General features: G+C 37.2%; 1 protein-coding gene across 1 annotated transcript in view; it reads right to left on the bottom strand.

Moving 5' to 3' along the window:
- Window positions 1-2,816: 2,816 nt before the first annotated feature.
- The window catches only part of LOC107726584 (potassium voltage-gated channel subfamily H member 5-like), a 21,939-nt gene continuing 10,363 nt past the window's right edge, over window positions 2,817-14,392 (bottom strand). The window contains exons 5-9 of the mRNA XM_016536228.1: window positions 11,965-12,508; window positions 8,381-8,490; window positions 8,037-8,289; window positions 3,008-3,204; window positions 2,817-2,822 (exon numbers count right to left, since the gene is read on the bottom strand). Of these exons, the coding sequence (XP_016391714.1) occupies window positions 2,817-2,822; window positions 3,008-3,204; window positions 8,037-8,289; window positions 8,381-8,490; window positions 11,965-12,508 (1,110 nt within the window). The remainder of the gene's footprint in view (window positions 2,823-3,007; window positions 3,205-8,036; window positions 8,290-8,380; window positions 8,491-11,964; window positions 12,509-14,392) is intronic.

Here is a 14,392-nt window from a genome sequence, read left to right as displayed (position 1 = left end):
TTTCAGCCAGAACGGTTTTTTTATTTAATTATTACACGTGTAATTGGCAGGATAAAATTAATGATGTCATTGTTTGCTTGCAATGTTGAGATAGTAATGCCACTTTTGAAAATTTGATGTGGTTTGACAGTAGTACTGTACTTTAGGCAAACAAGCAGTCTCAGAATTTGGAAGTTAGTGGCAGACACACTCTTATTCTGGGTCACATCATTAATGCAAAAGCCTTCTGGTGGAAGTGTGTCTGTGTAGAGTGTCTGCCTGAAGGCCCACAAGCTGTCTTTAAAACTTTGACTGATTAACCAGAAAACACACATACCATCAAATACATCATACATGTGAGAATATTACACAAACCTTCGAAAAACCATAAAATAATCATCTCACACCTCTACCCTGCACACACACAATCAACAACACACCAGCAAGACTAATTTTTTGTATGACTCTCTTTCTTTCTTTCGCCATAGTGATTTCATCCCTCCCTCTCTCTCTCTGTCCTCCATTAGATGGCAGATACATGCTTGAAATCTAAATCTTTCATTCTGTTGAAACCCTCAGGCTCCCTCGACAGAGACACTAAACATGACCGGTCTTTCATTTGACCACAGAAGAGTTTTGAATTCACTAAGCTGCCGTTTTGTTTCTATATCATATATACTATAAGGATAAATTGCTTTTATATGATGAGAAATATTCATTTTTTCATTAACAATTAAAAGCTTTTTTGGTTTAACTGTTGATTCATGGCAATCATGAAGATTTAAAAATGACTCACAATCCTGATTCCACACCATTCCCTTAATTTTCTGTCCTCTACAGTATTTAGTAGTGAAAAACCTAGGAATAACACTCAGAAACGAGCAAAAATATCTTGAAACTGATATTACTGCAGACTACTACAATAAGGCAGAGTAAATAAAGCATCACCTCCAGAAAATCATATGATCTTTGAGGCTATATATACACAGTCAAGAGTACTTCTGGCAATATTATGAATATTATTAGTGTAAGTTGCTTTAGATAAAAGCATCTGCCAAATGCATAATCAATAAATTAATTAAGGCACAAATCTGACTTCTGATTGTATTCCACTCTATTCCCTTAATTTTCTGTCCTCTATTTAATATGAATACAGTAGCGAAAAGACTAAGAATAGTGATAAAAAATATGTTGAGACTGCTTAAAACAGTGCTGCTGTGAATTGTTGTTTTGCTTCAGCATTGATGCAAGACTCTTTGACAGGGTAAAAGCAGGCAGGGAACAATCAGGGTGGAAAAAGGGAATAACATTAAGAAAAGAGGGAGAGAGAGAGAGAGAAAGTGATAAACAGGAGAAGTATGTATGAGAGGAGCTTTTGCTTTTGATTTATTCATATCTGACCATTAACCTAGAAACACTATGTTGTTTGTAGGTTTGAATGTGTGTGTTTTTGTGGCTGCGTGTGAGGCTTAGTAATTGTTTATAAAAAGAGCAAGAGAGAGAAAATACAGAGGCAAGGAGCAAACAATAAGCTTCTTGTCAAATCCAAGGATGGTGATAAAGAAAACGAGTAGAGATGAAGAGTGTGTAACAATGAGAAGACACTAGAAAGATAACAGTTGAACAGTGGAGGGGAGAGGACTGAACATGAGAAAAGAAAGAGGAAGAAAGAGAGAGAAAATCTTCGCTCCATATGTACCAACATACTGAAAGTTTTTGCTCCACGGGCTTCCCCTCTTTCACACTACTGACCCAGTTCTACCCATAATTCCCCTGACGGCCATGACACATCTTTATACGCTGTACTGTATCCAATACGATTAGGGGAATTGATGACAATTGTGGCTTATATCAAATCAGAGCTCTGAGAGCTTAAAGGGTTAGTTAACCTAAAAAATTTTTTTGTCATTTATTCTCCCTTATGTTGTACCAAACCTTTATAATTTCTGTTCTTTACATATGAAGAGATAATTTCAATGTATTCTAGTTCAATTTGTGATTATCCAAAAGGAAGGCAAAAAAAACACTGTAGTCTTCTAAAGCTATACAGTAGCTTTCTGTGAGGAACTTCCCCTTCTGCATATCTGTCAAATCACTTATGTGGCTTGTGAACAACTTTGATGATGATAACCTTTATAGCGCTTTTCCCCCAGTAAATATACCCATCCACTTTCCAAGTATGAAAACAGCAGCTTACACACCAATAAAACAAAGAAAGTCATAGAGGTTTGGAACGACATGAGGGTGAGTAAATGATGACAAGAATTTTCATTTTTTGGGTGAATGTAGCTTTGAAAACAAGCTTCGTGTGCTTCAAATGAGGATTCATTCTGAAAGCAAAAACATCACTTCAGAGTCCACAACCCCATTCTTAGTTTGTCACTTAAAGGAATACCTCACCCAAAAATTAAAATTCTGTCATCATTCACTCACCCTCATGTCATTACAAACCCATAACACTTAGAATATAAGTGTTAACACAGAAATTAAGATATTTTTTAATGAAACCTGAGATAACCTTTATGACATTTTTGGATCTTCTAGGTCTTGGTTACCAGGAGGGAAACCTCGCAGGTTTCATTAAAAAATATCTTAATTTGTGTTTTGAAGATTAACCAGAGTCTGAGTTTGGAACAACATGTGGGTGAGTAAATGACAATTTTCATTTCTGGGTGAACTGCCCCTTTAATATATCATCCAACATATCATCATAATTCTAATCATCATAATTCCTCTCTGGGTAATTCATTCCTTTAAACACAGTTTTAATTAGTATCACAGAGTAGCTTAAAAGAACATAATAATTAAGGTGTCAAATCATCAACTATTACACTCATTTAACGCTGTAACACGTGATCAGAGAACAGGGCCCAGAAATGGACAGGGAAAATAATAAAGAGCCTGTAAACTAACTAGGGAAAGCATGAGATTTCAGCACAAAGGAAAAAAAGTAATTTTGTGTCCTAGCAGACACAATGAGAGAGATACATAACATAATAAGAGAGGTGTGCAGGCTAATGCGTCTCACCCTTTTGCGTAGGTTGCAGGTGAGAATGAGGTTTCGAGAGAAGGAGTTGGCAAACGCTGTGTAGAAGTCCAACACTTTCAGCAAGGTTTCTCTCTTTATGATGTGAAGATCACAGTATGTTAAAGCCCGAACATTAGCGCATGAGTGGGCCAAAGTTGTCTCCTTCCAAAACACATCACCAAACACGTCCCCTTTACCTGAGAGAGAAAGAAGAAAAAATACCAGAGAATATGCAAAGGGAGAATAAGAAGAGTCAGTGTGAGACTAGATTGCTTTAATTGGTGTCAATCAAATGCATAATCTCACAGCAGAATGATCAAATCTGACATTTCAATTAATATTCTCTTTATAGAGATGGAGCCTGGCACCGGCTTGAGCTGAAGAATTACTTAACTGTACTGGAAAAAGTTGAGCTTACTCATCTTAAAATGGGTAACTGACCTAAAATTGAAAATTTTCCAATCAATTACTCACTCTCTTGTCATTCTGAACTCATATGGCTTTATTCTTCAGTGGAACACAAAAGTCTTCAGAGGCCAAACTATAGGTTTACGTGATGAACAGACAGAAAAATAGTGGGAGAGTTCACTTAAACATGAAAATTCTGCCATCATTTAATCACCTCATTCCGTTGCAAAACTGTATGACTTACTTTCTTCTGCAAAACACAAAAGATATTTTAAAAACTGTTTTTGAACATTGAAAGTTTTACCCTTGCTCTGGTCTGTTCCTACAAACCCCTCAATTGACTTCAGAAGGTTTAGAACAAAGTGCATGAATCATGTGAATTTTTTCTGGTCCTTCATAGCATAAATTACAATCAACTTTTTCAAGCAGCTGAGCATTCTGCAAAACATCTTTTGTGTTCCACATAAGGAAGGAAATCAAACGAGTTTGGAACAGCATGAGGGTGAATAAATGACAGAACTTTAGTTTTCTGGAATGGAATGGTGACAGATCTTTTTTTTGTGACTTGCATTCAAATTAGATTATTAAAAATAAAAAAAATGTAGGGAAGAGACTTGGTTCTATTCAACAGTTAACAAACCATTAACAACAAGATCAATAGTATTAGAAAACAAATATACTGAATTTTCATTTCATGGCAAGTTCGAATTTTAAGGCCAAAAGGAAACCAAAACTTCACAAATGCAATAAATGTGAAGCACATGACAAACTTACAGCTCAAGGATCATTCTTTTATTATCTTTCATTTTCAGAACTGACAGAAAGCCTTAGTGAAAGAGGGCAAGAAACAGTATGAAAGCAGGATAATTGCTGCATTAGATGAATGTGGTATTATCAGAGAGGAGTGTAGTTGTCTCTACTCGTTTGAGACGCCAAAGATCAATGGCACACTGATCTCTCCCATCACTTTCCGCAGATCCTCGGCGCCAAGAACCTAAAATAGACCTTCAACCTTCAAGTCCCAACCCTGCACTGATTCCATAGGAAGCAGCATTGCTGAACGTGCAGTTACCACAAGAACAACAGACATACACCTGGACAGACCAAAAACCTTATTTGTTTGGTTTAAAAAAAAAAAAATTTCTTGTTTTTGATGCTGAGCTCAGCATAATCTCACCACTGAGATCGTCTGACACAGGTGTTTGTCCTGCCAATTAAAGACTTATTCCTAGTAGCAAAACACATTTAATTGGCTGCACATGCCAGACCAATTAAACCACAATTAGCAGCTGCTAGAAGTGAATGCACAAATGTGCTCTAATTAACCTTTCAAAGCAAAACGTGAAAAAATTTATTTTCCTGAAAATCATTGTTTTGGCGTAATTTTTATAACAAAGCAAACCACTCTAGTGTCAACTCTAATAATAGGTTGTAGAGTGCGAGCACAAAAGCTGTTGTGATGCATTCAGTAGAAAGTATATTAAAAAACTTAACCTCCATACAACTTAATACCTATTCCAAATTGATTTTCAAGCTTTATGTAAACAATATTCTGGTACAAAAAAATAAGGTGTGATTCACATGGTCAGGGTGTTTATTTTGATTCGAACATACTATGTGCAGCAGATCTGGCCTGCAGAGACTTTGTCAAGGGCTCTACTGAGAGTTTGAAGACATTTGTACAGCGAAGAGACCGTGGGGATTTACAGTTTATCTCAGACAGAAGAGCAAAGCCACCAAACATGGTCTCCAAGGAGTCTTTCGTTACCATGGCACTCTGTTGCCTTGGGGACAATGGAACCTATACCTTCAGAAGCTAAACTGTAATATTTTATGATACTTTAACAATAGCTATGTTTCCATCCAACTATTTTTATTTATTATATCGCATAAAAAAACGCAGGATGGAAACACCAAGATGCGCATCAATTTTAAAAATGCACATTAAAAACTTGCGCGCTCAACTAAGTCTGATAAATTTCTGTTTTCTCGGTAAGAAAACATTTTGCCGAATAAATTCCTTAATGTGGATCAAAAAAAGATGTGACTTTGCAATGGGACAGCATAAAACTGGACCAACCAACAGACCGATCTCATTGCACAGCATCTGAAATGCTAGTTTTGTCATTCTAAAATGCTTGAGCAAAGTCTCGTCAAAGTGCTTCGTTATAATTAACTCCCAGAACATTGGAGTTTGCATTCCCAAACATCAGGCTATGAAAATAAGACAACATGACCTCATTTCGCCTGCACGCTGTGCAGCTCATAATTTATTGTATACAAAAATTATTATATACAGTGCCTTCTCCTACTGCAGAAAATTTAAAAAATTTCTTTGCGATATTTAGCGCAAGTTCAGGAAGTGAAGATTATGTTCTCTTCAACTCACTGGATGGAAACAGTGCTTTATTCGCAATTGTTTTATTCGATATTCCAATTTTGCGCATAAGGTTAATTCGTAACTTTGTATGGAAACATAGCTATTGTGTGTAGAGTTTGAGAATGTTAAACTGAGCAAATGAGCAAATATGCAGCGGAAAATGAGGCTCTGAAACCAAACACAAAATTCATAAGAGACAGAATAAGAGATAGCTCCAACAAAAATGAAAAATGTGTCATTTACTCAACATCATGTTGTTCCAAATCCAAACTAAAGAAATTCATACAGGTTTGGAATGGCATGATGGTGAGTAAATGATGCCAGAACCTTCATTTTGGGTGAACAATCCCTTTAAGTAAACAAGTAACTCGTGAGAATGTTTTTCCTTCATTTACGCACATTTACAACAGTTCTGTTGAAGACATTCCAGTGAAAATTGTTTTGGGTAAATGTGAGCCATATGGATAAATGTGACTAATGACTTAATTTCATCTCATTCATCTCCTGCAGAGCCGCTCAGCTCTACACCTCGCTAACTCAGCTCTCCAGGAGCTCATCTTACTCTACCTAGACACCCACCGCCCTCCTGGGCACAGAGAGACACTGTGGGCCCAGGCCTCCTGCTGAGCTGGAGGAGAGACAAGGCCTCAGCTTAGTGGCCATTAGAGATTCATGATTAATGGCGCTGTATGGTTCCGTCGCTATGACGACTCAAGTGAGAATAATTATCCAATGCGATTTCAGTGAAGCAGCTGATTGAAAGTTTGAAAGTTAGATGGTGTTTTTAATGGAAGTCAGTTTGATAGCTGTAGATCCAATCAAAAATCAAATGAATGATGTCAAAAAGACAACTTTAAAGAAAATGTCTATTATTTAAAGTGATAGTTCACCCAAAAATGAAAATTCTGTCATAAATTACTCAAGCTCATGACAATTCAAAAAGACCTTCGCTCATCTTCGGAACACAAATTAAGATGCATCGTGGAGGTGGTACTGTCATGGATATATGTCAAAGACTGACACGGAAGAGAAGAAATTGTCATTATTTTTTATTTATTTGCACACAAAAAGTATTCTCGTAGCTTCATAAAATTAAGGTCAAACTACTGATGATGACACATGGACTATTATAACAATGTCCTTACTACCTTTCTGGGCCTTAAAAGTGGTAGTTGCATTGCTGTATGCAGGGTAAGAAAGCTCTCGGATTTCATCAAAAATATCTTCATTTGAGTTCCGAAGATGAACGAAGGTCTTATGGGTTTGGAACGATGACATGAGTAATTAAACACATTTTTGGGTAAACTATCTCTTTAAATTTCTAAGAAGCATATGCTGGTTTTGTTCTGTTGTGTCACAAATCTCTGTTGCTGCTTTTTAAATCGTTTTCATCACCATGGCAACCAAAATGCAATTCTAATCTAGCATTCAAACTCTGACAGCAAGAAAAGACAGATTTAGAGACACGCTTATAGATGAACAAAAGCACTTTGTTCAGACCCTCAGTCCAAATGCATATCATATTTGCTCATATTTATTAAGTATGAACGACAAATAAATAAAATAATGTGAAATACGATTTTTACAAATCTGTTTCAAGCCACATTCATATGTGGTTTGAAATTCTATTCAAATCACATTTATGGAAATCCGTTTCAGTCTGACCGCTATGAATCGTCATTTTCTCATGCCATGTGCAACCAAAACATGTCAGACGTTGTTGTATGAAACATACTGAAAGCTGGTGCAGGAACAATGTTGTGTTGTTGCGAAGTGCAGGCCGAGTGGAAAATTACGGTATACTGCTAGTCAGCCTGGTTTACACTCTTCTTCGAAGTTTAAAACCGATGGAGATGGCAGCACAGAATAAAGCCATGCCAACATCTGTATTGCAAACCCCGCCACAGGATACACTAATCTAATCTTAACAGTTGCATCATACAGAGTGGATAGTAGGGCTGTCAAAATGGCTGAAAAACTAAATTCGAATTTTGTGCTTAAATATTATCAAAATTCGAATTATATTCGAATTTAAAATGCGTATGATTCGAATGTGGATTTTTATTTTAAATTCGACTAATATTCAAAATTCGAATTTTTTTTTGACAGCCCTAGTGGATAGTCAATAATTTAGAACAGATTCCAATTGGTTACACAAATAATCGGCATTGGAATGGCAGGGTGAACAAAGCTGAAGTTCATAGAATGTATTAATTAGCCTAGTGCTTTTAAAAAACGAACCCAGTATAGCGATGACCTCGTCATCCTGGATGACCTCCAGTGACCCTGACACAACGAAGCAGAGCAGGTCCACGATTTCACCCGCATGAAAGATGAGGTCACCGGGGGCGGAGTGTATCATCTGGAACTCCACGGCCAATGAGCGCAAGCATCCATCACTGGCCAATCGGAACGCTGGATGCTCGTTGAACACCTTCCTGTTCAGGTGCACGCAGATGTCTGCCCGCATGTCCTTGGGGCAGATGGAGAGTACCTGTGCACAGGTAAATTTGCAATTTAGTATTTTCCACAATTAATATGAAAAACTTCAGTTCATGCAACCATCACATCTGTTTCAGTTTCACCTTCTCTGTGTCGATGCCTTTGGACATGGACCACGTGGAGACGATGTAGTCCATCACTCTCTCACTGAGGCCTTTGGGCACCTGGTAGAGCTTGAGGAAATCCCGCACGTCTTTATGTATAATGCATTATAAAAGTAGTTTTAATGCATTAATTATGCCTTGTAATGCATCTTATAATGCATTGAACATTTAATATAGTACATTATAACAATTATCAATTCATTGTTACACTATGCATTTTAAATTCAGTTATAATTATTTACGCCAAAATATAATGTATTACAATGCACATTATTGATAATTATAATGCATTATACCCTTTAATAACCCTTTATAGTGCATTATACATAAAGGCTTTAAGTAAAGTGTTACCGGATATCTTTTATAAGAAAACTGAAAAATGAGTACATGTACAATGCAAACTTCTGGTACTGTTTTTATAGCTTTTCTCATGAGTTACCACAGTATCTTTGCTCCTCGTCTCTATGGCAACCTTCCCTGAAATAGCTTTCCAAATACTTCCACTCATAACCAATAAGAGAAGAGCGGGAACAGAGAAGAAAGCAAAGTGGATGGAATATGATGAGATAAAAACGGATGATGAAAAGTCAACGAAATGACCAAGAATTTGTACAGTAAGAAAAATGATTCTGATCACAGAAAGGCAAAGAGAACCAAGAGTTAAGGGTAGGAGAAGACACAGATAGAGAAAAACGGGGACAACAAGAGCGAGTTGGGAGGACGAAGAGAATGAGTTAGGATGATGGAGGATTTCTTCTCTTTCTGATTCTTATTTTGGATATCAGCCATCTGACTCACCTGTACTGAGAGAAAGTAATTAGTCAAAGAGACCAGACACACATCTGTAAACAAAATATTAGCCTCATAAACACACCAAAGTGTGTGTCAGTCATTTAAAAAAGAAATTCAGAAAGAACTTTTACTTTACGTTCTGATTTTACTGAAATACTGTGGCTCTGTTCATGCTGTAAACAGATTAAACGTCCATGTATGATGTTTTTAATAGGCTGCAAATTAGACTGAAAGCATCAAAACATTTTCAGTCATAAACAAATCAATCTTTTTGTCATACCGGGATCAATATGATTTGAGAAACAAAAACGATCTGTGAGGCAATTAACCTCCATGCAAGCTGTGAATCAGTTGTTATGAATCAGTTATGTGGAAAGTTTTTTTTTTAACTACTTTATATAACTGCACTGAACTGACCTAAGCAACATTTTTGGTACAGAATTTTTAAATTAGAGATGCCATTAAAACATATCTTAACGCTTAATATTCTTACACAAGAAATGCAAAAAAACAAAACAAAGTCCAATAGGTCTTTAAAAGGATAGTTCACCCAAAAATGAAAATTACTCCATGATTTACTCATCCTCAAGTTATCCAAGGTGTATATGACTTCCTTCTTTCAGTCGAATACAATCGGAGTTATATTAAAAAAAATGTCCTTGCTCTTCCAAGCTTACTTACCTAGATTTACAGTCTAGGTTTATCTGGCATGTGTAAGTTAATACAACTATATTCTACCCTACATATCACCCAGTGAGATTTTAAGCTTTTTATCCAGGTGTAACTTCAGGGCAGATATGGAGAAAGCTGTAGAGCACATGGCATGGATGGTGCATGAGGGAGAGTCTCAGGGGAACCTGTACAAACTACCACACATAATGAGGCCTTCTAGGACCTCACTACCACAGAGACAGACACACAGACAGACAGAGAGATGTGGGCAAGACAGGAATAAAGACAGAGTAAGACAGAAGATTCTGATCTTTAGTGAAACATGGAAACAAAAGAGAAAAGATCTTGACTGAAGGATCAGTAGATGAGAACAATGTGTTCAGATAATTACAGAGAGAGAAAGAGAGAATGGGACTGCACTGTGTATGAGCCTCATCAAAGAGTCATCAGAACAGCTAACTACAATTATTCTCTTCATTAATTGTGTACTGCTGTTTTATTGTGCGTGTGTGATCATCTCCCCTTGATCAAACCAAAGTGTTCTGAAGACAACATCACAAGTAGATCAACAGCCCTGTTAAGGGCCTTTGGCTGAAAACAACCTTGTTTCTGGCCTTACACTTTGGCATAAAAAGTGACAGCATACCACTGGGGTGGTACCAATAGGTACCTTTAAGATACTAATATGCACCCTTTAAAGATAAATAAGGTACAAACTTTAGTATACCTTTTAAAAGGGTATTGCCCCAGTGACAGCTTTTGCACTTTTTTTTTGAAAGTCTGGCCTTAATAATGTCATTAGACACATGGGAGAAATCCCTTTTGCTTAGTGATATGCTGGTCACACTGATTAAAGAGCTCTACATTTCATGCATCAGTACCCACAACAGCATCAACGGAGCTCATTTGAGCATCCCCTTAAAGGTTCATAATGACCCATTAGTCTAATAAGCATTTAAAAATGACTCCTCCACCTGTGTGATGTCAGGTTAAAAAGTATTACAGGTCAGGGAAACTGTTGTCTAGGTCAAAAGCAAGAAAATGCCTTATGATTTAGAGATTTAATGGGGGTATATTTACAAAAAGGCAAAGGAAATGAACATGAGTTGGAGCAGAAATGGGAGGCAAGTCATATCTACTCAACTAAAACAGGCAATAACACAAAAATTATGCAATAAGGCAAAATCTCTTGCACTCAGCATTTATTTGATCAAAAATATTTAAATATTATTACATTAAAAAAAAAAAAAAATTATAAATATATATTATATAAAGACACCAGTCTTTAGTGTCACCTGATCCTTTGGAAATCATGCTAATATGCTGATTTACTGCCAAGTTAAAAATTATTAGTAATATAAATGTACATACAAATTAAAAATGTTTTTTTTTATTTAAAGGTTTTATTTTCACTCTTGATCATTTTAACGCATTTTTGCTAAATAAAAGCATTAATTTCTTTTTTAAAAATCCTTTATTAACTGTATTGTAATATTGTAAAGAAAAAAGTAAAAATATAATTTAAAAAATAAATGAATGAAAAGAAATATATAAAAATAACCATATATCTCAACATCAAGGTCATAGTTTTGAGTTCTAGGGAATGTATATATTTGGCATTTGAACCTGGGTTTTCCTGCACATTAAAGAAATACTGTAAACTTAAAAAAGTATCCTTAAAAACATGGATGAGGCCCCTGAGAGTCAGTGCATGGGGGTCAGTGGGGTTTCTATATGTGTGTTTGTGCGGGTCAGCACTCATACATGCTGGTAATTATGATCGCATCTTTGTTTAGTCTCCAGAGTGACTCCTCACCACATGCACGGATCTGGAAAAGGACATTAACAACCATTGGCCTCGTTCCTTTATTCTGGCCAGTTAAATGTCCCTCTCTCCACCGATCTCTCTCTATTACTGTCTCCAGAGTTATTTCTGAAGGAGATGCACTAGAAGCAATGCACTGCTGTCTGGAGGACAGAGGGGCAGATGAGATTAGTCTGAGTTATTCTGACAGAGGAGAGAATAAACAGAAAAAAAGAGTAAAGAAGCAAGAAAGGAACAGAAAAGAGACCCCGTTTAACCTGGTATTAAGATTTACTTTGGCTGATTCGATTTCCCAAATGAAAATTACAATATCTACCCTGATCATCTGTGATCAGATCACTTAGCCAAGACAGGTCTGAAAAATAAGACATGAAAGACAAGCACTCACATCCGACCATCATCATGGCCACAGAGAAGATCTTCTCTCCGTCTGTAGTTGGCGCGATGTTTCCGAAGCCAATAGTGGTCAGGCTGGTCATGGTGAAATATAGCGACGTTATATACAGAGAGTCTTTCCCAGGGCCACCCTCCCATTGGCCAGTCCCACTGGTATTGTACCGGTACGGGGATCCAATGCTGGTGGCTAACTGGTAGAGCCAGCTGTCAGTTTTGATGGTGTTGGTTTGTTCATCAATGACCTCGTAATCTCCAATGCTGTACCATATGCAGGCAAGCCAGTGGGCAACCAATCCAAACACACAGACCAGTAACACGAGCACAGCTGCACCGTACGCCAGATAGTGGTCCAGTTTACGCGCAACACGACCCAATCGAAGCAGTCGAACCACCTTCAGAGAACTGAACAAGCTGCTGATGCCCTGGAAAAGAGAAAAATAAATAACAGACAGTCACATTTAGTATAAAATATAATATATGTTTTACCTATATGTCTTACCTTTACATATCTGTTACATTATGTAAAATTATACCTGTTGTAAATAATATACTGTGTATAAAACATCAGCAGATTTCCTGCATTATATATATACAGTGGGTACGGAAAGTATTCAGACCCCCTTAAATTTTTCACTCTTTGTTATATTGCAGCCATTTGCTAAAATCATTTAAGTTAATTTTTTTTCCTCATTAATGTACACACAGCACCCCATATTGACAGAAAAACACAGAATTGTTGACATCTTTGCAGATTTATTAAAAAAGAAAAACTGAAAAATGCTCAGTATTTAGTAGAAGCACCCTTTTGATCTAATACACCCATGAGTCTTTTTGGGAAAGATGCAACAAGTTTTTCACACATGGATTTGGGGATCCTCTGCCATTCCTCCTTGCAAATCCTCTCCAGTTCTGTCAGGTTGGACGGTAAACGTTGGTGGACAGCCATTTTTAGGTCTCTCCAGAGATGCTCAACTGGGTTTAAGTCAGGGCTCTGGCTGGGCCATTCAAGAACAGTCACAGAGTTGTTGTGAAGCCACTCCTTCGTTATTTTAGCTGTGTGCTTAGGGTCATTGTCTTGTTGGAAGGTAAACCTTAGTTCCAGTCTGAGGTCCTGAGCACTCTGGAGAAGGTTTTCGTCCAGGATATCCCTGTACTTGGCCACATTCATCTTTCCCTCGATCGCAACCAGTCGTCCTGTCCCTGCAGCTTTTCATATATTCTAGATTCCATGCATGTAAAGTAAAACATTTCAAAGGTTTTTTTGTTTTAATTTTGATTTTAATTTTAGAACTTACAGTTCATAAAAGTAAAAAATCCAGTATCTCAAAATATTAAAATATTTACATTTGAGTGTCATTAAATGACCATCCCTACAGTATAAATTCTGAGTATCTCTTGTTCTTTGAAACCACAGCAACAGGGATGACCGCAAGCTTGAGAATACTGTCAAACAAAGCCGTTTCAAACACTTGGGAGAACTTCACAATGAGTGGACTGAATCCGAAGTCAGTGATGATTTGGGGTGCCGTGACGTCTGCTGGTGTTGGTCCTTGTGTTTTACATTTACATTTAATCATTTAGCAGACGCTTTTATCCAAAGCGACTTACAAATGAGGAGAACAATAGAAACAATCAGACAAACGAGAGAGCAACAGTATACAAGTGCTGTGAGTCTCAGTATACTACAGTACACATAGCTAGGTTTTTTTTAATAGAATGGAATAGAATAGAGCAGAATAGAATAGGTAAGTGCTAGTATTAGGTCGTCAGGTGCTGGCGAAAAAGATGTGTCTTTAGACATTTTTGAAAAACCACATTATTTTTCACATATTTTACATTATTACAACACCTCTCTCCCCAGTCTGGCATGAACGGCTCGAATAGTTCCTGTATCAAATGAAGGCCCGCCTTCTGAAATACGTAATGTGTTGTGATTGATTGGTTAGCTGGGCCAGTGTGTGTTGTGATTGGCACCACTCGGCGCCTGGTCGGGAAATGTCATGCCCCTTACCATTGCCGCCTGCGAGCTTCAGTGTAAATATTGCGTCAAGATCAAATCAATTTGAGCCCGATTTAAACCCGGATGATTGTAACCACTCTAAGTTCGTCTGCCTTGGGAAAGCTAGCGTGTCTCCGACATAGTGATAACACTCGTTGCCTTCTCTAGTGCAGCTCAACCAGGTCTCGTCCCATTCGTCGGTATTTGTGATATCACAAATCCCGGAAAATATGCGTTGTAGTCCAAACGAGTCATTCGTTGTACTTTTTGAAAAGTGATTTCTGTTAAATAAAATACCTCCTTTTGA

This window comes from Sinocyclocheilus rhinocerous, unplaced genomic scaffold, assembly GCF_001515625.1.
Source record: "Sinocyclocheilus rhinocerous isolate Xijiao unplaced genomic scaffold, SAMN03320098_v1.1 scaffold4019, whole genome shotgun sequence".
Lineage (NCBI taxonomy): Eukaryota > Metazoa > Chordata > Actinopteri > Cypriniformes > Cyprinidae > Sinocyclocheilus > Sinocyclocheilus rhinocerous.
The sequence above is the reverse complement of the archived record's forward strand: the minus strand, read 5'-3'. Positions and strand labels throughout refer to the sequence as shown.